Source organism: Anolis carolinensis, chromosome 6 (genome assembly GCF_035594765.1).
Source record: "Anolis carolinensis isolate JA03-04 chromosome 6, rAnoCar3.1.pri, whole genome shotgun sequence".
NCBI classification, from domain to species: Eukaryota; Metazoa; Chordata; class Lepidosauria; order Squamata; family Dactyloidae; genus Anolis; species Anolis carolinensis.
The window spans coordinates 4,284,224-4,310,700 of record NC_085846.1 but is presented as its reverse complement, the minus strand read 5'-3'; the positions used below and the strand labels follow the sequence as shown (position 1 = coordinate 4,310,700).

At 42.2% G+C, this 26,477-nt stretch overlaps 1 protein-coding gene across 2 annotated transcripts in view; it reads right to left on the bottom strand.

Moving 5' to 3' along the window:
- Positions 1-26,477, bottom strand: part of plscr3 (phospholipid scramblase 3) — a 47,078-nt gene that overhangs the window by 9,073 nt on the left and 11,528 nt on the right. Inside the window, exons 2-8 of one of the 2 annotated variants that reach the window (XM_062983929.1) lie at positions 18,302-18,447; positions 18,097-18,194; positions 13,605-13,712; positions 8,207-8,484; positions 4,628-4,670; positions 4,001-4,221; positions 1,994-2,155 (exon numbers count right to left, since the gene is read on the bottom strand). In XM_062983929.1, coding sequence (XP_062839999.1) covers positions 1,994-2,155; positions 4,001-4,221; positions 4,628-4,670; positions 8,207-8,484; positions 13,605-13,617 — 717 coding nt within the window. In that variant the 5' untranslated portion in view covers positions 13,618-13,712; positions 18,097-18,194; positions 18,302-18,447. The remainder of the gene's footprint in view (positions 1-1,993; positions 2,156-4,000; positions 4,222-4,627; positions 4,671-8,206; positions 8,485-13,604; positions 13,713-18,096; positions 18,195-18,301; positions 18,448-26,477) is intronic. The other variant, XM_062983928.1, reaches the window with a different exon arrangement.

Below are 26,477 nucleotides of genomic sequence, written 5' to 3'. Positions count from 1 at the left end.
CAGGATTCCATAAGATTGAGCCCTGGCAGTCCAAGTGGCCCTGAGTTGCAGAATGATACGGGATGCTCTAAATGTTGCATTTGGCAGCACGCTCCAACCATGTGCCCACTAGACTGACCTCATGCAATTAGTCCATTTGTAGCCATTAAGTCTTAAATACCAAATCCTGGCATTATGAATGGCATGACTCACTTCCTCGTCCGCTGTCCAGCTGGCATCAAAAAGTGACAGTCTCCTTTTGCAATAGTTGGCTATTCATGGCAGGAATGCACGAGATTTTGGCCTCCCCATGTCTTCCTCCTGCTCTATCTATAACTGTATTTGTTTCCAAAACAAATTGTGACCCACTTTAACCTACTTTAACCCACAATCTTGCCGGAGAGGTGCGAGAAATCGGAATATAAATCAGGCATGAGCCAACTTTGGCCCTCCGGGTGTTTTGGACTTCCAGCTGAAGTCCAAAACACCTGGAGGGCCGGAGTTTGCCCATGCCTGATGCTGCTCAGTCGTTTAGTCGTCTCTGACTCTTTGTGACCTGATGGACCAGTCCAGGCCAGAGCTCCCTGTCGGCCGTCACTGCCCCCCGTTCCTTCAAGGTCAAGCCAGTCCCTTCAAGGATACCGTCCATCCATCTCGCCCTTGGTCGGCCTCTCTTCCTTTTTCCTTCCATTTTCCCCAGCATCGTGACCTTTTCCAAGCTTCCCTGTCTCCTCCTGATGTTGCCAAAATACTTCATCTTTGCCTCTCATCTCCTTCCCTCCAGTGAGCAGCCATTGGGCATTATTTCCTGGAGGATGGACTGGGTGGACCTTCTTGCCAAGGTCCAAGGCACTCTCAGGATGTTCCTCCAGCACCAGAGTTCAAAAGCGTCTCTCTTCCTTCGCTCAGCCTTCCTTATGGTCCAGCTCTCTCTTGCATCCATAGGTTACTATGGGGAATACCATGGCTTTCACTATGCGGTCCTTCCTTCGTGGCCCGTGTGATGCCTCTGCTCTTCACTATTTTGTCCAGTTGGCCATTGCTCTCCTCCCAAGAAGGAAACGTCTTCTGATTTCCTGGCTGTAGGAATCTTCATGCCTAGAAATACAAAGTCTGTCCCTGCCTCCATGTTTTCTCCCTCTATTTGCCAGTTATCCATAGGTGTCGTTGCCATGATCTTGGTTTTCTTGACGTTTAACTGCAGCCCAGCTTTTGCACTTTCTTCTTTCTTTCCCCTTGGTGATAAGGCTCCTCAGCTCCTCCTCACTTTCGGCATTCATCAGAGTGGTATCATCTGCATACCTAAGGTTGTTAATGTTTCTTCGAGCAATTTTAACTCCGGCCTTGGATTCCTCAAGCCCCACCTGTCGCATGATGTGTTCTGTCAGGGGATGATGGGGTGCAGAGTGAATTCCAAAATTCATCATCCCGGTCTCACCTCCTTCTCCAGACTGTATTCCCATGCGGAGAATCAGCACTGGTCAAGAAAACACTCCAGCAGGCGAAGTCCAACTGTTGATTAACTTTATTTACATAATCTATTTACAGTTTGCATTTCTCGGCTTCAGAGAATAGCATTCATAGTCCATCTTCAGCGAATGCTCAAGCCGAACTCCACAGATAAGATAAGAAACACATTCCTCTGTCCAGAGGAAGTTCCGACCCCCAAAGGCCGGAAGTCATGCCTGATAGGTCATAGCAATCACAACAGGCTGTCAGTCAAAACTAGCCTGCTGTTTCATTACTGAAAAATACACACTCTTGCTCATCAGCAGTAAACATTTGATTTACATTTCATACAAATACAACCATACTCCAACATGTTCTGCATACAAATTGAACAGGGAGGGTGAGAGGATGCAGCCCTGATGTCCGCACTCCTTTCCCAATCTGGAACCAGTCTGTTCTTCCGTGGTCTGTTCTTACTGTGGCTACTTGGTCTTTATACAAATTTCTCAGGCCCATGCCTGATATAAATCATCAATCAATATCAATATAATAAAAACAGCCACACCTCAAAGTTGACGTCTCCCCCGCAGCTGAAGACGAAGGTGGGGCCCACCACCCGCAGCAAGGTTTCCTTCTCGACGTTCTGGACGGAGAATTTGGGCTGGAAAGCGTGCCACGTCTGCTCCACAAAACCAATGGTGTTGCCCGGCGGGCACTGCACTTCCATCTGGGGAGGATAAGGGATCGATTTACATGCAACCCAGTCTCGAGACAGAACACTCACCGGTCAAGTTTCTAGTCCTCATAGTTTGAAAACATGGCAGCTGTATTGGAAAGCACAGAAATGGGGAACAGCTATGGAAAAATGGAGAACAGGCTCTTTGGGTTTCAATGACTACATTATTAATACAGTAGAGTCTCACTTATCCAAGCTAAACGGGCCAGCAGAAGCTTGGATAAGCGAATATCTTGGATAATAAGGAGAAATTAAGGAAAAGCCTATTAAACATCAAATTAGGTTATGATTTTACAAATTAAGCACCAAAACATCATGTTATACAACAAATTTGACAGAAAATGTAGTTCAATACACAGTAATGCTATGTAGTAATTACTGTATTTACGAATTTAGCACCAAAATATCACGATATATTGAAAACGCTGCCTACAAAAATAGATTGGATAATCCAGAAGCTTGGATAAGCGAGGCTTGGATAAGTGAGACTCTACTGTATTACCATATATACTTGAGTATAAGCCGACCCAAATATAAGCCGAGACACCTAATTTTACCACAAAAAACTGGGAAAACCTATTGACTCTAGTATAAGCCGAGGGTGGGAAATGCAGCAGCAACTGGTAAATTTCTAAAATAAAAATAAAAATAGATAACAATAAAATTACATTAATTGAGGCATCAGTAGGTTAAACGTTTTTGAATATTTACATATAACTGTAATTAAAGGTGAGACTGTCCAACTCTGATTAAATCATTATTTTAACCTTCTTCAATGTAAATGTGATTACGTATCCATCCAATAGTAATAAATACACTAAAATAATAAATGTAATAATGATAATAAAATAAAATAATAAATGTAATAATAATGACAATAATAGAGAAAAAGAATAAGTGTAATAGTAACAATAATAGAGTGAAATAATAAATGTAATAATAATACACAGAGTAAAATAATAAATGTAATAATAACAATAATAATAGAGAAAAATAATAAATTACGTATATACTTGAGTATAAGCCGACCCGAATATAAGCTGACCAGGACCCTCATTCGAGTATAAGCCGAGGGGGGCTTTTTCAGCCCTAAAAAAGGACTGAAAAAATCAGCTTATACTTGAGTATATATGGTATTAACAACAATAATGACAACAACAACACTATGTTAAAAATATGTTCCTGATTATTCCCTGTTTAATTGTGTCATCCTTACTTTGAAAGTAGTTGTTCTACTCCAGAAACTTCATTGTTATGGTTGCCACAAACTAGGCAGCATTGGTTGAGACTGGACAGACTCAGGGCCCTCCAGATGTTTCGGACTACAACTCCCACCATTCCTAACAGCCGTTAGAGGAATTCCCCAGCCTCACACCCTCTAAGGATGCCTGCCATAGATGTGGGTGAAACGTCAGGAGAGAATGCTTCTGGAACATGGCCAGACAGCCTGGAAAACTCACAGCAACCCAATGATTCTGGCCATGGAAGCCTTCGATAACACAATCTTATATATATAAAAATGTTCTAACCATTTCTAACTTAAAGTAAACAGCAAAACTACACACCCAAAACCCACGAAACTTGGCCACAAAAGACATGGTCATCCTCGCTGTGTTTAGACAACATAAAAACAAGAAAAATAAAGTCCTAATTAGAGGGAGAGGAATAATTGTTTTTTCCCCATTGCTGCCAGTTAGAAGGCTAAGCTCCACCCACTTTGTCTCCTAGCAACCCACTCAGCCATTTAATGGCGCCCAGGGCCGCTTCAGTCAGGCCTCTTCCACACTGCTATAAAATACAGTTTGGGGATGCTGGGGTTTGTAGATGTGGGCTCACCTGCTGCAGGCAGCACGGGAACCAGCAACTGGAGCATTTCATGGGTCGGATCACGCGCATGACTTCGCAGCCGGAAGGGTCGTTGATCCGCAGGGAGAAGCGGCGCAAGGAGCCACAGAGGTTGCGTGTCAGCCAGTCGTTCTGCTCGGCGCAATGGAACACCGGGTGGCCCATGTTGTTGCGCACCTCGTACATGTTGTTGCGCTCGAAGCCGATGAAAGCTGCAGGAGGGAAAGAGCAACCAAGAAATAGAACATCAAACTTTGCCCTGCAGGTGTGTTGGACTCCAACTCCCACCATTCCTAACAGCCTCAGGCCCCTTCCTTTTGCCCCTCGGCCTGAGGCTGTTAGGAATGGTGGGAGTTGAAGTCCAAAACACCATGGTTTACACCAGGAAATATAATCCGATAATGGGACACACTTTACAAATGTCCATGGGAGTTGCAGTCCAAAACTGCTTAAGCAGCCGAGGGGGGAAAGGAAAAGGCCTGAGGCTGTTAGGAATGGTGGGAGTTGGAGTCCAAAACACCTGCAGGACCAAAGTTTGCCCAGGCCTTTCTTAGAAGGAACCCAATCCATAGACTTCGGTGGGGAACGGGCTTTGGGAGTTTTCCTATTCATCCTCACCTTCCACTAAATCCGGTTTCTGGTTTATCAAAACATGGTCAATCTGAGGAAAGAAGCAAAACTCATTGATTATATTGTTTTGGATTCTGCTTGAGGAATTCTCGTGTATTTGGAATCATCACTGAGTATAATTCAAACCTCTACAATCCTTGTCTGCACATTGAATGTTCCATGACTATAGCATATATATGAAAAAACTGTCTTATAGCTTATATTATTGGATTATATTTCTGTTTGTAGTGGCCTCTTGCCTCCGAGTGTAGTGTCTTGGCGGTGGATGCATAGGTGACTGTGGAGCCCTACTCTTGACCCACATGTTCTTCCACAGAGGGGGCATCAGATTCCAGATGGAAGGAGGTCCTGGTTAGGATTGGCTTGATGTGCCTTCCTCTTGGCACGTTTCTCCCTTTCGCCCTCCATTCTTGCCTCTTTGAATTTCTCTGTCCTTGAGTTCCCACACATTTGTTAGTGATTCTAAGGGTCACAGCTGACCTCCAGTTAAAGCACTCAAGGACCTGGGCATTCCAGTTCTATGCCACAGTTTTTAAGGTTGGCTTTTGTTGTGACTCAGCCACAGTATAGCCAGAGTGAGGATGAAGAAGGGGATTCTGGGTTTCAGATACAAGAGCCAGTTGAGTCAGAAGATGGGCTGCAGGAAAATGGCATGAGAATACAGGCTGATTCAGAGGCTCGAGAATTGCAGTTTGAGCAGAATGAACTGTTGACCCCAGAAGCCATAGATAACAGCCAGGATGACATTCCCATGGGAATTAAGGAGCAAGAGATGTCTCAAGTCCTGGTTCAGGTGCAAGATAACAAAGACCTTGAATTATCTAGGGAGGACCAGTTGTTATGGAAAGGAGTTCAGCTCCGTAGGAGTGTGAGGCTGGCGGGAAAGAAAGAGGCCTCTTCAGGGAAGAGAAATGCTTTTCTGGGGTGCTTTTAAAAGTGTGTGTTTGCAGATAGATCTTCGTCAAAGCAAATTCTCACTTCCCCTGTGTGGATGTTCATGATTCATGCCTAAGAGAAGTTTTCTGGATCTTTGTAACCTTTGGGCCTTTGTTCTTTGGGATCTATTGTCTACTGTTTTGACCTATGGATTATTGGATTTTTTAACTAATTGGATTTCTATTGACTCTTTTATTGCAACTCTGAAAAACCTTTCAACTGCCTGCTTGATATATATTTGCTTTTTCTCAATAAAACTTCAAAAGACTTCTGTGTCTGACTGAGTGTCTATAGCAAGGTGAACTATTCTGAGGTGTGATAGCTTTAAGCCCATCTTTAAATCTCTTTTCCTGTCCACCTGGGAGTTGTAGCTTGTTAAGGCACTGGCAATCTTTGTCAGAGAACATGAGAAGACTGTTGTGGTCCAGTCTGATGATGAAGGGGGATTTGGGTTTATGCAGGCTGACCAAAGCAATGTTGACCAAAGCCATACTGAAGAGAAGAATCTCGAAGGCTCTGATGCTGGAAATGTTGACGGCTCTGGCTTAGAGCCACAGGCTAGCGAGGAAACAGAAACTAATGATAAGGGTGACTTTTCCCAGGAGTTCAGACATCAACAAGTTCCAGGTGTTTCTGGCAATGACTCAGAGGAGTCTTCCTTAGATAGAGATATGAGGTTACAGTTAAAGGTTCATCGTCCCAGATGTTCCCTTAGAATCACTAACAAATGCGTGGGAACTCAAGGACAGAGAAATGCTTTTCTGGCTTGTAAACATGGGGGTTTTTTTTCGTGTCAGGAGCAACTTGAGTCACTTCTGGAGTGAGAGAATTGGCCGTCTGCAAGGACGTTGCCCAGGGGACACCCGGATGTTTTGATGTAAACATGGGTAAATACAGGAGAGACAGGGAAGGATTTCAGACCAAGCAACATTGGTTTTTGGAAGCACATCTCCTGCCCTGTCTAAGGATCCTCGTTTATGTTCATGCCTGGGATCTGTGTTTTGGATTTTATGCTGAAGTTAATGTTGCCTTGTTTCCAGGACTAATTTCCTATATCAGAGACTTGGGACTATATTGTGCAAATTGCTTTTACCTCTGGATTATAGCCTTTTTGACTGACTGCCTTTGCATTTGAATATTTCTTTTTACGGACTGCCATCGCATTTGGATGTTTATTTATTTATTTATTTCCATCATTTCTATGCCGCCCTTCTCACCCGAAGGGACTCAGGGAGGCTCTGGCTTGGAGCCACAGGCTAGTGAGGAAACAGAAACGAATGATAAGGGTGACCTTTCCCAGGAGTTCCAACATCAACAGGTTCCAGGTGTTTCTGGCAGTGACTTAGAGGAGTCTTCCTTAGATAGAGATACGAGGTTAAGGTTAAAGGTTCATAGTCCCAGACGTCCCATAGAATCACTAACAAATGCATGGGAACTCAAGGACAGAGAAATGCTTTGCCTTCTTTACTGTTTTTTATTCAGACTTTGGTATCTTTTATCAATAAACTGTGTAAACCTAGCCTGCTGTGCTGGAGTGTGTGTTAAGAGCAAGGTGAACCAGTGCTGAGGTGCAACAAAGACTTTGTCGAAGTAGAACTCCCATGATCCCACAGCATTGATCCCTTCAAAGTGTCCACCTATTAATTAGGGAGAATTAATAACAAGCTGGTGCCGTGGGAGCGTACGTTTTTGAGTGTTTTTAATCAGGGCTTGCTTTAATAGTGTCCTCCTGCCTGGCAGAACAGGGTCAGGCTAGATGGCCCCTGGGAGTCCCGTCCCACTCTGTAATTCCACCCTTCCCCAGGATGCCACTGGCTCTGTCTGGGCATAATGAACCTAGCTAATGACATCTTGCCTCTGAGGAAATTCCCCAGCAAACGACATACATTTAAGCCTGCAAATTTGACTCAGAGACATTATTACGGACCATAAATCTCGTGCCTTTCAATCCAGACATGGTATGGTTTTGGGTCAGGGCCAGAAAAGTGTGCAAACTGGAGACTTAGATGGAAACTACAAACCAAGAAGCTTCTAGAGTCATATATTTCAGGCATGGGCCAACTTGGTTCCTCTTTCCAGGCGCTTTGGACTGCAACTCCCACCATTCCTAACAGCCTCAGGCCCCTTCCTTTTGCCCCTCAGCCGCTTAAGCGGCTGAGGGGCAAAAGGAAAGGGCCCGAGGCTATTAGGAATGGTGGGAGTTGCAGTCCAAAGCGCCTGGAAAGAGGAACCAAGTTGGCCCATGCCCGCGCATATTCCTTGTTAATGTGGGATTTGTGTATTGATAGTGTTTAAATGCAATTTGTGCCATGCTTGTATTGCAACTGATTGCATCATCCAGAATGTGCCATGGTGTGGAAAGAGTTAATTGCCAAGAAGCTGTGATGTCCTTGATGTGTGGCTGGAACTAGGGAGTATCCAGACACAAGTGTTTGTTCATAATTGATTGCATCAGTTCAGTTGAGTTCTGTCTGCCTAGAGTCAAGTCCTGTGTTCATCTGTCGTCTGTTTGTGTTGATACAATAAAACTTTGTAAATAGTTTTACCAACGTCTCTGAGTGTCTCTTTGTTCTGCACTCCACTGCTTCCATCCAACTACTGCTGCGCTGCAAATATTCTGACATTTCTTACCTGTGCCAGGTGTTCCAAACCCCGAGGGATGCTGCAGCCCACAGGCACGTAGGGGATGATGGCGTGGGGGTCTGGCCCTGGCTGTTGTGGGGGAGGGGGAGCCGGGGCGTGTTCGTGATACCCCCGGGGAGGAGGCGGGGGTCCCGTGATCTGCGGTGCGACGGGGCTGGCGGCGGGAAAGACGAAGCCAGGGCCAGGTGCGGACGGCATCATGTGGGACTGAGACATCTGGTATGGAGGGGACGCGAGGGGGTGTCCTGGCTGGGGACAGGGGTATCCTATTTAAGGGAGACAAAGAAAGAAAGAAAGAAAGAAAGAAAGAAAGAAAGAAAGAAAGAAAGTTTTAAGAACATTTGCATCCTGAATTCTTTATATTAAAAAAAGGTTACTGTGCCTTTAAGAAGTGAATGCAAGACTGGAGTCCCTATTCTAAAAATTGTTACTGTGCCTTTAAGAAGTGAATGCAAGATTGAATCCTCATTGTAAAAAAAAAAGTTACTGTGCCTTTAAGAAGTGAATGCAAGACTGCAGTCCCTAATCGAAAAATTGTTACTGTGCCTTTAAGAAGTGAATGGAAGATTGAATCCCCCATTGTAAAAAAAAAAAAAACTGTTAGTGTGCCTTTAAGAAGAAATTGCAAAGACCAGCCCCTCTTTTCTAAAAATGGCTACTGTGCCTTTAAGGAGATACTGCAAGACTGTGCCTTCTAAAAATGGTGACTGTGCCTTTAAGAACAGACTGCAAGACTGGAGCCCCCTATTCTAAAACAACTGTTACTGTGCCTTTAAGAAAAAAAATTGCAAACAACTGTTACTGTACCTTTAAGAAATGAATGCAATGCAAGACGGTGGCCTCTTTTCTAAAAAAAAATATGACTGTGCCTTTAAGAAGAGACTGCAAGCCTGTACTCCCTATTCTAAAATGCTGTTACTGTGCCTTTAAGAAGAAATTGCAAAGAGTGGGCCCTCTTTTCCAAAACTGGTTACTGTGCCTTTAAGGAGGGACTGCAAGACGGTGCCTTCTAAAAATGGTGACTGTGCCTTTAAGAACAGACTGCTAGACTGGACCCCCTATTCTAAAACAACTGTTACTGTGCCTTTAAGAAATGAATGCAAGACTGTGCCCTCTTTTCTAAAAAGCGATGACTGTGCCTTTAAGAAGAGGCTGTAAGACTGGACTCCCCCGTTCTAAAACGACTGTTGCTGTGCCTTTAAGAAGAAATTGCAAAGAGTAGGCCCTCTTTTCTAAAAATGGTTACTGTGCCTTTAAGAATAGACTGCAAGACAAGACTCCCTATTCTAAAACGACTGTTACTGTGCCTTTAAGAAGCGAGTCCAAGATTGGGCCCTAGTCTTTTCTAAAAATGGTTACTGCGCCTTTAAGAAGTAAATGTAAGACTGGACCCCCAATTCTTTAAAAAAAAAAAACACTGGGATTTGAAGAATCAGAAAGATTTTGGGACAAAGTGATGAAATCAGAAAGAAAACAAATATCCACAATATACGCAAAACTAATTGAATGGGAGACAGAAATGGTACCAGTAAAAGACAGCATGATCAAATGGGCAAAAAATCTGGGGAAAAAATTTATTTAGAAGAATGGGAGAGGGCCTGGAACTCCAGATTAAAAATCACATATGCAACAGAACTGAAAGAGAATTGGATTAAAATGTTTTACCGCTGGTATTTGACCCCCCAAAAAGTATCAAAATATTACAAAAAAACCTCAAACAAATGTTGGAAATGCGAAGACAAAGTAGGAACGTTCTTCCACTGTTGGTGGACTTGCAAAAAAGCGAAGAAATACTGGAAAGATATTCATCAGGCAATACAAAAGATGTTGCAAATTAAACTAGACTTAGATCCAAAATACTTCCTCCTGGGGATGCTTAACATTGAAAATAACAAAAATAAAGAGATGCTTTTCAATTATCTTACTACGGCGGCTAGAATTACATATGCCAAATACTGGAAAAAGAAAGAAATTCCTGAATTAGGCTGTTGGTTAATTAAGGTTATGGAAATAATGAATATGGATAAATTGACGTACTTACTAAAAAATAATTATGGTATTCCAAAAAAGCAAACAAACTGGGATCCGATTAAAAAATACTTGGTAGAAATGCAAATGAAGGTGCTAATATAATTTGTAAAGAAGGTTGGTACATCAACCGAAAGCAATATGAAGACGCGGTCACCAAATAGAGAGAAGGAAAGAAAAAGAATAGAAAAGAAGTAAAAAACAAACTTCTTAAAGTAGCAGTGGAAGAGATGGAAGTCACTCTTTTGGATTTTATTACTATATCTGTTTTTTGTTCTGTTTTTGTTTATATGTTATGTAACTTTCCGTGACTTTTCCTTTTTTATCATTATTATTACTTCCCTCTCCTCGCCAAGAATATGTTTGGTGTTTTTTCCCCTTTTTTTTTTTGCTTTTGTTTGTGCTTTTCTTTTCTCCCCCCCCCCCCCCCCGTTTTCTCTTTTCACTCTATTTCTCCCACCTTTATTTTTGGAATGTATGGTCCACACATTCTCACTGTAAACTATAACTGCAAAACCAATAAAAACTATTTAAAAAAAAATACACTGTTACTGTACCTTTAAGAAGTGAATGCAAGCCGGTGCCCTCTATTTTGGAAAGGGCTACTGTACCTTTAAGAAGAGACTGCAAGGCTGTGCGACCTATTCTTTAAAAAGCATGACTGTGCCTTTAAGAAGCGAGGTTTTCCAGAGATGCAGCAGCCCAGGAACCGCCCTCTGCACATGCTCAGGAGCACACCCTTCCAATGCTAGCTATGCCCATGAATGAGGCTTTCAGGTGTGACTAAGCGTCCCATCGATGCCCAAACTGGCCCAACTACATTCCAAAGCCTTGCCCTGCCAACCGAGGTTGGCATCGTTGGGGGAAGAAGAGCAAAATTTGGAATATATGGAGGTTTGCAATATGAAATATCAGACGATATGGTTCAGAGCTTGGAAACATTCCTTTTTGGAGATGACAACACCCAGAATCCCCGAGCCAGCGTTGCTGGCTCGGGGATTCTGGGTGTTGTCATCTCCAAAAAGGAATGTTTCCCTCTTTCTTTCCTCCCTATTTTTCTCTCCTTTTTGTTATCATTCCATATTTCCAACTCTACCCTGTTCTCAAATTTTGCATTTCAGGAAGCCTGCCCGCCTTTGGCATCCTCTGAGGCTGAGAGAGTGTGACTCCTCCCGCAACATGCAACGGCTTTCCAGCACTGCAAAGTGTGATTCTAGGGGTGCATCTACACACTGTAGACTTAATGCAGTTTGGCCCCACTTGAACTGCCATGGCGCAGTATTATGCAATCCTGGGAGTTGTAGTGTGGTCCAGCGCCAATATTATTTAGGCAGAGAAGGCTGAAGGTCTTGCAAATCTACAACTCCCATCATTTCATAGCACAGACCTTGAAAAACTACAACTCCCGTCATTTCATAGCACAGACCTTGGAAAAACTACAACTCCCGTCATTTCATAGCACAGACCTTGAAAAACTACAACTCCCATCATTTCATAGCACAGACCTTGAAAAACTACAACTCCCGTCATTTCATAGCACAGACCTTGGAAAAACTACAACTCCCGTCATTTCATAGCACAGACCTTGGAAAAACTACAACTCTTGTCATTTCGTGGCATTGATCTTGCAAAACTACAACTCCCATGATTTCATAGCACAGACCTTGAAAAACTACAACTCCCGTCATTTCATAGCACAGACCTTGAAAAACTACAACTCCCAACATTTCATAGCACAGACCTTGAAAAACTACAACTCCCATCATTTCATAGCACAGACCTTGGAAAAACTACAACTCTTGTCATTTCGTGGCATTGATCTTGCAAAACTACAACTCCCATGATTTCATAGCACAGACCTTGAAAAACTACAACTCCCGTCATTTCATAGCACAGACCTTGAAAACAACAACTCTCGTCATTTCATAGTATCAATCTTGCAAAACTACAGCTCCCACCATTTCATAACACAGACCTTTTAAAACTACAGTTCTCATCATTTCATAGCACAGACCTTGAAAAACTACAGCTCTCAACATTTCATAGCATATACACCTTGGAAAAACTACAACTTTTGTCATTTCATGGCATGAACCTTGCAAAAACTACAACTCCTATCATTTCATAGCACAAAACTTGAAAAACTACAACTCTTGTCATTGCATGGCATTGACTTTGCAAAACTACAACTCCCATCATTTCATAGCACAAAACTTGAAAAACTACAACTCTTGTCATTTCATGGCACAAACCTTGTAAAACTACAACTCCCACGATTTCATAGCACAGACCTTGGAAAAGTATAACTCCCATCATTTCATAGCACAGACCTTGGAAAAACTATAACTCCCATCATTTCAAAGCATAGATCTTGGAAAACCTACAACTCCGTGTCATTTCACGGTATCGGCCTTGCAAAACTACAACTCCCACGATTTCATAGCGCAGACCTTGAAAAACTACAACTCTCGTCATTTCATGGCATCGATCTTGCAAAACTACAAGTTCCTTGAAAAAACTACAGCTCTCGTCATTTCATAGCATATACCTTGGAAAAACTACAACTCCCATCATTTCATAGCACAGAACTTGAAAAGCTGCAACTCTTGTCATTGCATGGCATTGACTTTGCAAAACTACAACTCCCACCATTTCATAGCACAGACCTTGTAAAACTACAACTCCCGTCATTTCATAGCACTGAGCCATAAAAGTTCAAGTGGGCTCAAATTGCATTCGTTCTGCAGCCTGAATGGAAAAATTCCATTTATTGGATGACAACACCCAAAATCCCCCCAAATACTCAAGCTACATAGTGGATTCTTCCGACCATCTTTGCATTCAAACATTACTATTAAATCTGTTTTGCATTCAGTATCAATATCTGAGCTGCAGGATTCTGGTACTACACTCCAAAAAGATGGTATGTCCCATTCTTAAACCATTGGTTGATCCTTGTGATGGTCCTTCTCATCTAATGCAAGTCTTAAATGCTTTTGCATTCAAGAATCTGCAGGAGGGAGGATGCTGGGAACTGCACTCCAATGAGATTGATTTCCAGAACGCAGGAAGGCTTCACGTGGGGTGTGATGTGTCGAAAGCCATGCTTTTCGTCTATGGGGCCCTGTGAGGTCAACCACAGAAGGGCTGGAGGACAAGCAATTACTATAGGAAACCTTGGGTGAGGCACACTCTCTCAGCCCCAGGGTCACCGTAAAGGTCTGGAATGGGTTGAGGACAGTCAACAACATCACGAGCAATAATGACATGCCTTGGGTCTTTGTCTGGTTTCACAAGGAAATGAAGCAGCTTGGCTTTGTTCTTTTAATATGCAAAAAGTACAAAATTAGACCCAGACCTGGTGCAGCCATGTTCCGTCTGTCGTCGGCAAGAAGAACAAATGCCTTCTCTGTCCAAATCGGGGGATTTTACTCCTGATCACTGTGATCTATTCATCCGTGGATTCCTGCAAGAGAGGATGAGAAATATTATCCTTTGGAATCTGCTCCCATCAAAGTGTTTATTGGCAAATCGATATACAATAAAATATTAATGACGATGCCTTGAACCTAATACAGAAGTCTCACTTATCCAACACTCGCTTACCCAATGTTCTGGATTATCGAACACATTTTTGTAGTCAATGTTTTCAATACATCGTGATATTTTGGTGCTAAATTCATAAATACAGTAATTACTACATAGCATTACTGCGTATTGAACAACTTTTTCTACCAAATTTGTTGTCTAACATGATGTTTTGGTGCTTAATTTGTAAAATCATAACCTAATTTGATGTTTAATAGGCTTTTCCTTAATCCCTCCTTATTATCCAACATATTCGCTTATCCAACATTCTGCCGGCCCATTTATGTTGGATAAGTGAGACTCTACTGTATTGGGTGCAACGGATTATTTGACCAGAACACAGAGTGGATCCCAGAAACGTATTTCCAATGTATTTGCCTTGGTCCTGATAATACAGTAGAGTCTCACTTATCCAACATAAACGGGCCGGCAGAACACTGGATAAGCGAATATGTTGGATAATAAGGAGGGATTAAGGAAAAGCCTTTTAGACATCAAATTAGTTTATGATTGTACAAATTAAGCACCAAAACATCATGTTAGACAACAAATTTGGCAGAAAAAGTAGTTCAATACACAGTAATGCTACGTAGTAATTACTGTATTTACGAATTTAGCACCAAAATATCACGATGTATTGAAAACATTGACTACAAAAATGCGTTGGATAATCCAGAACGTTGGATAAGTGAGACTCTACTGTACATAAATATAGCTGCACACACTAACGTGAATGCAGCTTGACACCTTGGCTCAAGGCTATAGTATCGTGGGAGTTGTAGTTTTACTAAGTCTCCAGCCTTCTCTATCAAAAGGTGCTGGGGGCCTCACCAAACTACAAATCCCAGACTTCGATAGCATGAAGCCATGACAATTTAAGGCATATCAAACTGCATTAATTCTGCAGTTTAGATGAACTCAGGGCTAATCCAAATACCATATATACTTGAGTATAAGCCGACCCAAATATAAGCCGAGGCACCTAATTTTACCACAAAAAAACTGGGAAAACATTGACTCCAGTATAAGCCGAGGGTGGTAAATTTCAGAAATAAAAATAGATACCAATAAAATTACATTCCTTGAGGCATCAGTAAGTTAAATGTTTTTGAATATTTACATCAAGCTCAAATTTAAGATAAGACTGTCCAACTCTGATCAAATCATTATTCTCATCTTCTTCCATGTAAATGCCCTTATGTATCCTTTTAATAATAATGGAGTAAAATAATACATGTAATAATAATAATAATAATAATAATAAATACAGGAGAATAATACATGTAATAATAAATAGAGTAAATAATAAATGCAATAATACAGTAATAATAAGATCAGAGGGAAATAATAAATATATTAATAATAATCATAAAAATAGAGTAAAATAAATGTAATAGTAGCAACAATAATAGAGAAAAATAATAAATGTACCATATATTCTTGAGTATAAGCTGACCCAAATATAAACCAACCAGGACCCTCACCCAAGTATAAGCTGAAGGGGGCTTTTTCAGTCTTAAAAAGAGGGTTGAAAAACTAGGCTTATACTCGAGTATATACAGTATGTGTCTACTATTTCCTTCCCTCTTTTTTCTTTCCCTTTCTTCTCGTGCAACAAAGCAGATGCAAGGCATCCAGGAATGCTTCTCTAGACAGCAGAATTAATGCATTGTCAAAGGCTTTCACTGGGTTGCTGTGAATTTCCTGGCCTGTCTGGCCATGTTCCAGAAGCATTCTCTTCTGACGTTTCGCCCACATCTAGGGCAGGCATCCTCAGAGGTTGTGAGGTCTGTTGGAAACTAAGCAAGTGGGGTTTATATATCCAGGGTGGGAGAAGAATTCTTGTCTGTTGGAGGCAAGTATGGATGTTGCCCTTGGCCACCTTGATTAGCATTGAATAGCCCTGCAGCTTCAAAGCCTGGCTGCATCCTCAGAGGTTGTGAGTTATATTGAAAACTAGGCAAGTTAGGATTATATATCTGTGGAAGGTCCAGGGCCAGATAAACCCTCCCCTCCCCCCCCCCAAAAAAAGGATTCCCCCAGGCAGGCTTTGAAGCTGCAAGGCCATTCAATGCTAATCAAGGTGGACATTATTCAATATTCACACTTGCCTCCAACAGACAAGAGTTCTGTATATAAACCCCACTTGCTTAGTTTCCAACAGACCTCACAACCTCTGAGGATGCCTGCCGTAGATGTGGGCGAAACGTCAGGAGAGAATGCTGCTTCTGGAACATGGCCAGACAGCCCAGAAAACTCACAGCAACCCAGGATTAAGGTAGTTTGAGCCTGCTTAAACTGCCATGGCTTCATGCAATGGAATCATGGAAGTTGTAGTTTGGTGAGGGACCAACACTCTTTAGCAGAGAAAATATAGGCATGGGCAAACTTCGGCCCGCCAGATGTTTTGGACTCCAACTCCCACAATTCCTAACAGCCTACCGGCTGTTAGGAATTGTGGGAGTTGGAGTCCAAAACACCTGGCGGGCCGAAGTTTGCCCATGCCTGGTAAATAAATATACTGTATATACTCGAGTATAAGCCTAGTTTTTCATCCCTCATTTTAAGACTGAAAAAGCCCCCCTTGGCTTATACTCGGGTGAGGGTCCTGGTTGGCTTATATTTGGGTCAGCTTATACTCGAGAATATATGGTACATTTATTATCTTTCTCTATTATTATTGGTATTATTACATTTATTATTTTTCTCTATTATTGTTGCTACTATTACATTTATTTTACTCTATTTTATTATTAATAATAATACATTTATTATTTCACTCTGATCTTATTATTATTGCATTTATTATTTTACTCTCTTTATTATTACATGTATTATTTTCCTGTATTTATTATTATTATTATTACATGTATTATTTTACTCTATTATTATTAAAAGGCTACATAAGCACATTTACATTGAAGAAGATGAGAATAATGATTTGATCAGAGTCGGACAATCTTATCCTAAATTTGAGCTTTATGTAAATATTCAAAAACATTTAACCTACTGATGCCTCAATTAATGTAATTTTATTGGTACAGTAGAGTCTCACTTATCCAACATAAACGGGCCGGCAGAACGTTGGAAAAGCGTATATGTTGGATAATAAGGAGGCATTAAGGAAAGGCCTATTAAACATCAAATTAGGTTACGATTTTACAAATTAAGCACCAAAACATCATGTTATACAACGAATTTGACAGAAAAAAGTAGTTCATTACACATTAATGCTATGTAGTAATCACAGTAGAATCTCACTTATCCAACACTTGCTCATCCAACGTTCTGGATTATCCAACGCATTTTTGTAGTCAATGTTTTCAATATATCGTGATATTTTGGTGCTAAATTCATAAATACAGTAATTACTACATAGCATTACTGCATATTGAACTACTTTTTCTACCAAATTTGTTGTCTAACATGATGTTTTGGTGCTTAATTTGTAAAATCATAACCTAATTTGATGTTTAATAGGCTTTTCCTTAATGCCTCCTTATTATCCAACATATACGCTTATCCAATGTTCTGCCGGCCTGTTTATGTTGGATAAGTGAGACTCTACTGTACTGTATTTACAAATTTAGCACCAAAATATCACGATTTATTAAAAACATTGACTACAAAACTTTGTTGGATAATCCAGAACATTGGATAAGTGAGTCTTGGATGTGAGACTCTACCGTATATGGATATTGTGTTTTCGAAGGCTTTCGTGGCTGGAATCACTGGGTTTCTGTGAGTCTTCTGAGCTGTATGGCTGTGTTCCAGAAGCATTCTCTCCTGACGTTTCGCCCACATCTATGGCAGGCATCCTCAGAGGTTGTGAGGTCTGTTGGAAACGAGGCCAGTGGGATTCCCCCAGGCAGGAAGCAGCCAGGCTTTGAAGCTGCAAGGCTGTTTCATGCTAGACAAGCTGGATAGTTACAACATTATTCCATATATATTAGTGGAATATTATTTCATATATATGGAATAGTATATATGGACAGTGTATATATATATACAGTAGAGTCTCACTAATCCAAGCTAAACGGGCCGGCAGAAGCTTGGATAAGCGAATAACTTGGATAATAAGGATAAGTGAACATTGGATAAGTGATTATTGGATAAGTGAGACTCTACTGTATCTATTTTTATTTCTGAAATTTACCACTCTCGGCTTATACTGGAGTCAATGTTTTCCCAGTTTTTTTTGTGGTAAAATTAGGTGCCTCGGCTTATATTCGGGTCGGCTTATACTCGAGAATATATGGTACCTTGTCAATCTACAGCTCCCAGGACCGTAGAGTGTGGAGCCATCGCACTGCATTCATTCTAATCTACAAGGCAGAGATTTCAGATGCCAATGGGACCTCTAGCACAGAAAATGAGATTTGTTTTGGCAACGACACAGAGACACACGCATTAAAAGTCTAGATTGCAAAATTATTGCAGAAAAAAAAAAGAATGCACAGACTCTACCTCCGCAAGACAAATCCCGGCCGCGGAAAAGACCAGCTGATCTCTGGATCCGGTGGTTCAGAAATAGGCCTCCTTCCCTGGATCCCACGTGATCCCTTCTGAAACTGGATCCACTCTGGGCGGCCCTTGCCAAGTCCCCTCGGAGGCTGGTGGGCAAGACGAGAATGCAAAATAAAGAGTGTGCTCACAACGGGAAAAAAGAATATATATATATATATATATATATATATATATAAGACCCGCGAAGCCTTCGCTGCCCAAGGCCCCGGCCTTGCTTTGTAATTATCCCGACCTTTGTAATTAAAAAAACTGAAATTCTCATTGGCAGGGCAGGGCATCCTTTCCATCGTCCTTCAGACCCAGAAATACTCGGCTACAAGGTTTCCGAGAATCAGACTGCAGATCCCAGTATCCACACACCAACCATGCTAGCTGGGGATGCTGGGTGTTGCAATCTCAAAATTTGGACTTTTCATTCTTTCTTTTGGGAAAATACTGCAGACCCCAGTATCCACACACCAACCATGCTAGCTGGGGATGTTGGGTGTTGCAGTCTCAAAATTGGACTTTTCATTCTTTCTTTTGGGAAAATACTGCAGACCCCAGTATCCACACACCAACCATGCTAGCTGGGGATGCTGGGTGTTGTAGTCTCAGAATTGGACTTTTCATTCCTTCTTTTGGGGAAATACTGCAGATCCCAGTATCCACACACCAACCATGCTAGCTGGGGATGCTGGGTGTTGCAATCTCAAAATTTGGACTTTTCATTCTTTCTTTTGGGAAAATACTGCAGACCCCAGTATCCACACACCACCCATGCTAGCTGGGGATGCTGGGTGTTGCAGTCTCAAAATTTGACTTTTCATTCCTTCTTTTGGGAAAATACTGCAGATCCCAGTATCCACACACCAACCATGCTAGCTGGGGATGCTGGGTGTTGTAGTCTCAGAATTGGACTTTTCATTCCTTCTTTTGGGAAAATAATGCAAATCCCAGTATCCGCAATGCCTTGGCTGTCCGAGCTGGGATGCTGGGCATTGTAGTTTCCAAAATGGATGTATTTGTTCCCTATTTGGAGGAAGACTCAGCATAACAGTAAGAAGTATTGGCCATGCTAGGTGTGGATGCTAAGTGTTGTAGTGTTAAAAATGGTGATTTACATACCCTCTCCGGAGGAAAGACTACAAATCACAGTATCCACTCACCAACAGGAGGTCTGGACCACACTAGGGGGGGATGCTGGGCACTGTTGTCTCAAAATGAGGGGGTTCATTCCCTCTTTGGAGGAAAGACTGCAAATCCCAGTATCCACACACCAGCAGGAGATCTGGACCACACAAGGTGGGGATGCTGGGCACTGTAGTTTCAAAAAATGGGGCCTTTAATTCCCTCTTTGAAGAAAAGACTACAAATCCCAGAATCCATGCACCAGCAAGAGGTCTGGACCACACTAGGTGGGGATGCTGGGCACTGTGGTCTCAAAAATTAGGGGGTTAATTCCCTCTTTGGAGGAAAGACTACAAATCCCAGAATCCATATACCAGCAGGATGTCTGGACCATATTAGGTGGGAATGTTGGAAGGTGGTTTTTCATTTCCTCTTTGGAGGAAGATTGTAAATACCTGTATTCACACACCAGCAGGTCTGGGTTATTCTAGTTGGGGATGGTGGGTGTTGTAGTCTCAAACATGATTGGTTTTCGTTCCCCTTTTGGAGGAAGACTGCAAATGCCAGTATCCTTGCACTATCAGATCTGAGCTATATTAGTTGGTAATGATGGGTGTTATAGTCTCAAATATGGTTGGTTTTTGTTCTTTGGAGGAAAACTGCAAACCCCAATATCCTTGAACTAGCAGGTCTGAGCTATGCTAGTTGGGGATGATGTGTGTTGTAGTCTCAAATATGGGGGCTTTCTGTTTCTCTTTGGAGGAAGACTGCAAATGCCAGCATCCTTGCGTTATCAGATCTGAGCTATATTAGTTGGTGATGATGGGTGTTATAGTCTCAAATATGGTTGGTTTTTGTTCCCTCTTTGGAAGAAAATTGCAAATCCTAGTATCCATGCATTAGCAGGCCTGAGCTATATTAGTTGGGGATGATGGATGTTGTAGTCATAAATATGGTTGGTTTTTGTTCCCTCTTTGGAGGAAAACTGCAAATCCTAGTATCCATGCACTAGCAGGTCTGAGCTATGCTAGTTGGGGATGATGGGTGTTGTAGTCTCAAATATGGTTGGTTTGTTCCTCTTTAGAAGAAAACTGCATATCCCAGTATCCCTGCACTAGCAGGCCTGAGCTATGCTAGTTGGGGATGATGGGTGTTATAGTCTCAAATATGGTTGGTTTGTTCCCTCTTTGGAAGAAAACTGCATATCCCAGTATCCCTGCACTAGCAGGCCTGAGCTATGCTAGTTGGGGATGATGGGTGCTGTAGTCTCAAATATGGCTAGTTTTCATTCCCTCTTTTGAGGAAGACTGCAAACCCCAGTATCCTTGCACTAGCAGGTCTGAGCTATGCTAGTTGGGGATGATGGGTGTTGTAATCTCAAATACGGCTGGCTTTCATTCTCTATTTTGAGGAAAACTGCAAATGCCAGTATCCTTGCACTAGCAGTTCTGAGCTATGCTAGTTGGGGATGTTGGGCATTGTAATCTCAAATATGGTTGGTTTTTGTTTCCTCTTTGGAAGAAAACTGCATATCCCAGTATCCCTGCACTAGCAGGTCTGAGCTATGCTAGTTGGGGATGTTGGGCATTGTAGTCTCAAATATGGTTGGTTTTTGTTTCCTCTTTTGAGGAAGACTGCAAACCCCAGTATCCTTGCACTAGCAGGCCTGAGCTATGTTAGTTGATGATTATGGGTGTTATAGTCTCAAATATGGTTGGTTTTTGTTCCCTCTTTGGAAGAAAACTGCATATCCCAGTATCCCTGCACTAGCAGGCCTGAGCTATGCTAGTTGATGATTATGGGTGTTATAGTCTCAAATATGGTTGGTTTTTGTTCCCTCTTTGGAAGAAAACTGCATATCCCAGTATCCCTGCACTAGCAGGCCTGAGCTATGCTAGTTGGGGATGATGGGTGTTGTAGTCTCAAACCCGGGTTTTTTTAATTCTCTCTTTGAACAAAGACTGCCAATCCCAGAATCTATCATCCAGTAGATGATCTGGGCCATTCTAACCAGGGATGCTGGGAATTGTAGTCTCAAAAAAAATGCGGTTTCTATTCCCTTTCGTTGTGCTCCAGACCCTTGCTTTCTTTTAAAGCCTTGGTTTTCTTTTCTGCAACATGAAAAAATAATGAAACGCTGGTTTTGAACTTTGAAAACCACATGATAACCACGTTCGGGGGAAAAAAAAGTGGGGTTTGGCAGCCGCCCCAGTGGGCAACACCCAGTTTTGGGGTCAAAAATATCATTTGCGGGTGGGGCGGCCCAGGGAACGCAATTGGCCTTGCCCTCCCAAAATATGCAAAAAAATTTGGACTCCAACTCCCAGTATCCCCTATGACACTAGGGTTCAGGGGAATGCAATCGAACCAGAAGTCAGGGAAGTGCTTTCTGGGAATGACAACTCCCATAATCCCCTACCAAGTAGGTATGGGCCAACTTGGGCCGTGCAGGGGTTTTGGACTCCAACTCCCATCGTTCCTGACAGCCTCAGGCCCTTTCCTTTTGCCCCTCAGCCGCTTAAGCGGCTGAGGGGCAAAAGGAAGGGGCCTGAGGCTGTCAGGAACGATGGGAGTTGGAGTCCAAAACCCCTGGACGGCCCAAGTTGGCCCAACAACAATATCCAAACTCTCCCAAAACGCATATGCATACGTTTTCCGCGTGGGAGCAGCTCGAACTTTCCGTACAAAGTTTGGAAAAAAGTTTTGGAAAAAAGTTTTCCCAAAACTCAAAGCCGTCTGGCAGGATTTGCACGGCGGGCCTTTTTATTTTCCATTCTCTCATTTATTGTTTGCTCGCAGCAAAGTTCCGTGAGAAAAAACAAAACAAACTATACATCCAATACTTCTCTAAGTTCCTCCCTTGCCCTGCATTCTAACAATTGGGTGGGGAATTAATGCAGTTCGATACCACTTCAGCCCATTGCTGTGTGACCCTGGGAGTTATAGTTTTGCAAGGACTTCGGCCTCCTCTGCCCAAGCGTGCAAACTACAATTCCCAGGATTGCATTGCATTTCGCCGTTGCAGCAAAAACATTCATTCCTTAGTATCGATGCAAATCCCAGGGTTTCTCTTCTTGACCGTAATAAAGTGAACTTGAACTCTTATGTCCCAGCAGCACTCTCTCCTGACATTTCGCTTGCACCTATGAGGTGGTGAGGTCAGTTGGAAACTAGGCACTGAGTGGAGGATCTATCTTTCTATCATTGGGAATGATGTCCAGGGTGGGAGGAAGAGGGAACATATGTCCCTGTAGCACTCTCTCCTGACATTTCGCCTGCAACTACGAGGTGGTGAGGTCAGTTGGAAACTAGGCATTAAGTGGAGGATCTATCTATCTATCTATCTATCTATGGGAATGATGTCCTGGGTGGGAGAAAGAGGAAACATATGTTTATGTCCCAGCAGCACTCTCTCCTGACATTTCGCCTGAACCTATGAGGTGGTGAAGTCAGTTGGAAACTGGGCATTTAGTGGAGGATCTATCTATCTATCTATCTGTCTTTGTGGAATGATGTCCAGGGTGGGAGGAAGAGGGAACATATTCTTATGTCCCTGCAGCACTCTCTCCTGATATTTTGCCTGAATCTATGAGATAGTGAGGTCAGTTGGAAACTAGGCATTAAGTAGAGGATCGATCTATCTATCTATGTAGAATGATATACAGGGTGGGAGGAAGAGGGAACATATTCTTATGTCCCAGCAGACCTCTCTCCTGACATTTTGCCTGCACTTATGTGGTGGTGAGGTCAGTTGGAAACTAGGCATTAAGTGGGGGATCTATCTTTCTATCTATCTATCTATCTATCTATCTATCTATCTATCTATCTATGTAGAATGATGTCCAGGGTGGGAGGATGAGGGAACATATTTTTATATCCCAGCAGCACTCTCTCCTGACGTTTCACCTGCACCTATGAGGTGACAAGGTCAGTTGGAAACTAGGCATTACATTGAGGATCTATCTATCTATCTATCTGTGTGGAATGATGTCCAGGGTGGGAGGAAGAGGGAACATATCTGATGTCCCAGGAGCACTCTCTCCTGACATTTCGCCTGCACCGATGAGGTGGTGAGGTCAGTTGGAAACTAGGCATTTAGTAGAGGATCTATCTGTCTATATGGAATGAGGTCCATGGTGGGAGGAAGAGGGAACATATTCTTATGTCCCAGCAGCACTCTCTCCTGACATTTCACCTGCACCTATGAGGTGGTGAAGTCAGTTGGAAACTAGGCATTAAATTGAGGATCTATATATCTATCTATCTATCTATAGTTGTGGAATGATGGCCAGCATGGGAGGAAGAGGGAACATAATCTTATGTCCCAGCAGCACTCTCTCCTGACATTTCGCCTGCACCTATGAGGTGATGAGGTCAGTTGGAAACTAGGCATTAAATTGAGGATCTATCTATCTATCTATCTATCTATCTATCTATCTATCTATAGTTGTGGAATGATGGCCAGCATGGGAGAAAGAGGGAACATATTCTGATGTCCCAGCAGCACTCTCTCCTGATGTTTCGCCTGCAACTATGAGGTGGTGAGGTCAGTTGGAAACCAGGCATTAAGTGGAGGCTCTATCTTTCTTTCTTTGGGAATGATATCCAGGGTGGGAGGAAGAGGGAACATATTCTTAAGTCCCTGCAGCACTCTCTCCTGACATTTTGCCTGCACCGATGAGGTGGTGAGGTCAGTTGGAAACTAGGCATTAAATGGAGGATCTATCTTTCTATCTATCTATTTTTCTATCTATCTATCTGGAATGATGTCCAGGGTGGGAGGAAGAGGGAACATATTCTTATGTCCCAGCAGCACTCTCTCCTGACATTTCGCCTGCACCTACGATGTGTTGAGGTCAGTTGGAAACTAGGCATTAAATGGAGGATCTATCTATTTATCTATCTATCTATGTGGAATGATGTCCAGGGCGGGAGGAAGAGGGAACATATTCTTATGTGCCAGCAGCACTCTCTCCTGACATTTCACCTGCACCGATGAGGCGGTGAGGTCAGTTGGAAACTAGGCATTAAATGGAGAATCTATCTTTCTATCTATCTATTTTTCTATCTATCTATCTGGAATGATGTCCAGGGTGGGAGGAAGAGGGAACATATTTTTATGTCCCAGCAGCACTCTCTCCTGATGTTTCGCCTGCAACTATGAGGTGGTGAGGTCAGTTGGAAACTAGGCATTAAGTGGAGGATCTATCTATCTATCTATGTGGAATGATGTCCAGCGTGGGAGAAAGAGGGAACATATCTTATGTCCCAGCAGCACTCTCTCCTGACGTTTCACCTGCACCTATGAGGTGGTGAGGTCAGTTGGAAACTAGGCATTTAGTGGAGGATCTATCTATCTATCTATCATTGGGAATGATGTCCTGGGTGGGAGGAAGAGGGAACATATGTTTATGTCCCAGCAGCACTCTCTCCTGACGTTTCGCCTGCACCAATGAGGTGGTGAGGTCAGTTGGAAACTAGGCATTAAGTGGAGGATCTTTCTTTCTCTCTTTCTTTCTTTCTTTCTTTCTTTCTTTCTTTCTTTCTTTCTTTCTTTCTTTCTTTCTTTCTTTGGGAAAGATGTCCAGGGTGGGAGGAAGAGTCATTGAATCATTGCAGGAAAAGTGGTGTCAAACTGCATGTATTCTGCTGTGTAGACATAACATCACTGTGACAACCGTGGGTTAAGGTTAAGGCTGGAAGGATGTGGAAAGTCATGAGTGGAAGGGAAAGGGAACAAAGATTGAGTGAAATCACTGAGCTATAACAGAGAGCTACATAATATGAAGAACTGGTTCAATTATTGAGACCTGAATTCGAATCCCTGCCATGGAAGCCTTGGAAGCCAGCGTGCAAAGTCACACTGTCTCAGCCCCAGAGGAACAAGTCTTGCAAGAATCCTGGGAGTTATAGTTTGGCACCAACACTCTTGTCAAAGCACAACTCCCAGCATTCCATAGCCTTGACTCAGGGCAGTTGAAGTGGAATCAAACTACAGTAGAGTCTCACTTATCCAATGTTCTGTATTATCCAACGCAGTCTGCCTTTTAGTAGTCAATGTTTTTGTAGTCAATGTTGCAATGTTTTGGTGTTAAATTCATAAATACAATAATTACTATAGAACATTACTATGTATTGAACCGCTTTTTCTGTCAATTTGTTGTAAAACATGATGTTTTGGTGCTTAATTTGTAAAATCATAATGTAATTTTATGTGTAATAGGCTTTTTTTCTTAATCCCTCCTTATTATCCAACATTTTCGCTTATCCAATGTTCTGCCGGCCCGTTTAGCTTGGATAAGTGAGACTCTACTGTATATTCACTGTAGTTGCAATGTACTATAAGAAAAAATGAGTTCCCAAGGGTTTAACTGACGTGTACTCACTAATGGAATAACAACAATGTATTAGATATGATTAAACATTGTATTATGTACAATAAATGAATATAAATGTCAGATAAGTGGTTACAAATCACAATCAAGCTGTTGCATTCACAGTAGGATGAATGGATAGTTGCATTCACAATGTAGTCAGCTTTTTTGTTTATATTTTCTTGATTCTCCGTAAAGGATGAATCCACAACAGGTTTTGACTACCTATAGTCTTCATCTGGTCTGCAAGTATTGGGTAACATTAATACAATTGTACAAAGTATTTTCTGGAGTAGTAAAATTAGCTAAGATTAATACATACTGCTTACTTTTGTTATTTAGTCCAAACAATTCAAGAATGGAATCAATGTGTTGTCGAAGGTTTTCACGGCCAAAATCGCAGGGTTGTTGCGAGTTTTCTGGGCTGTCTGGCCATGTTCCAGAAGCATTCTCTCCTGATGTTTCGCCCACATCTATGGCAGGCATCCTCAGAGGTTTGGAGGTCTGTTGGAAACTAGGCAGGTGGGGTTTATATACAGAACTCTTGTCTGTTGGAGGCAAGTGTTAATATTGAATAATGTCCACCTTGATTAGCATTGAATGGCCTTGCCTAGTTTCCAACAGACCTCACA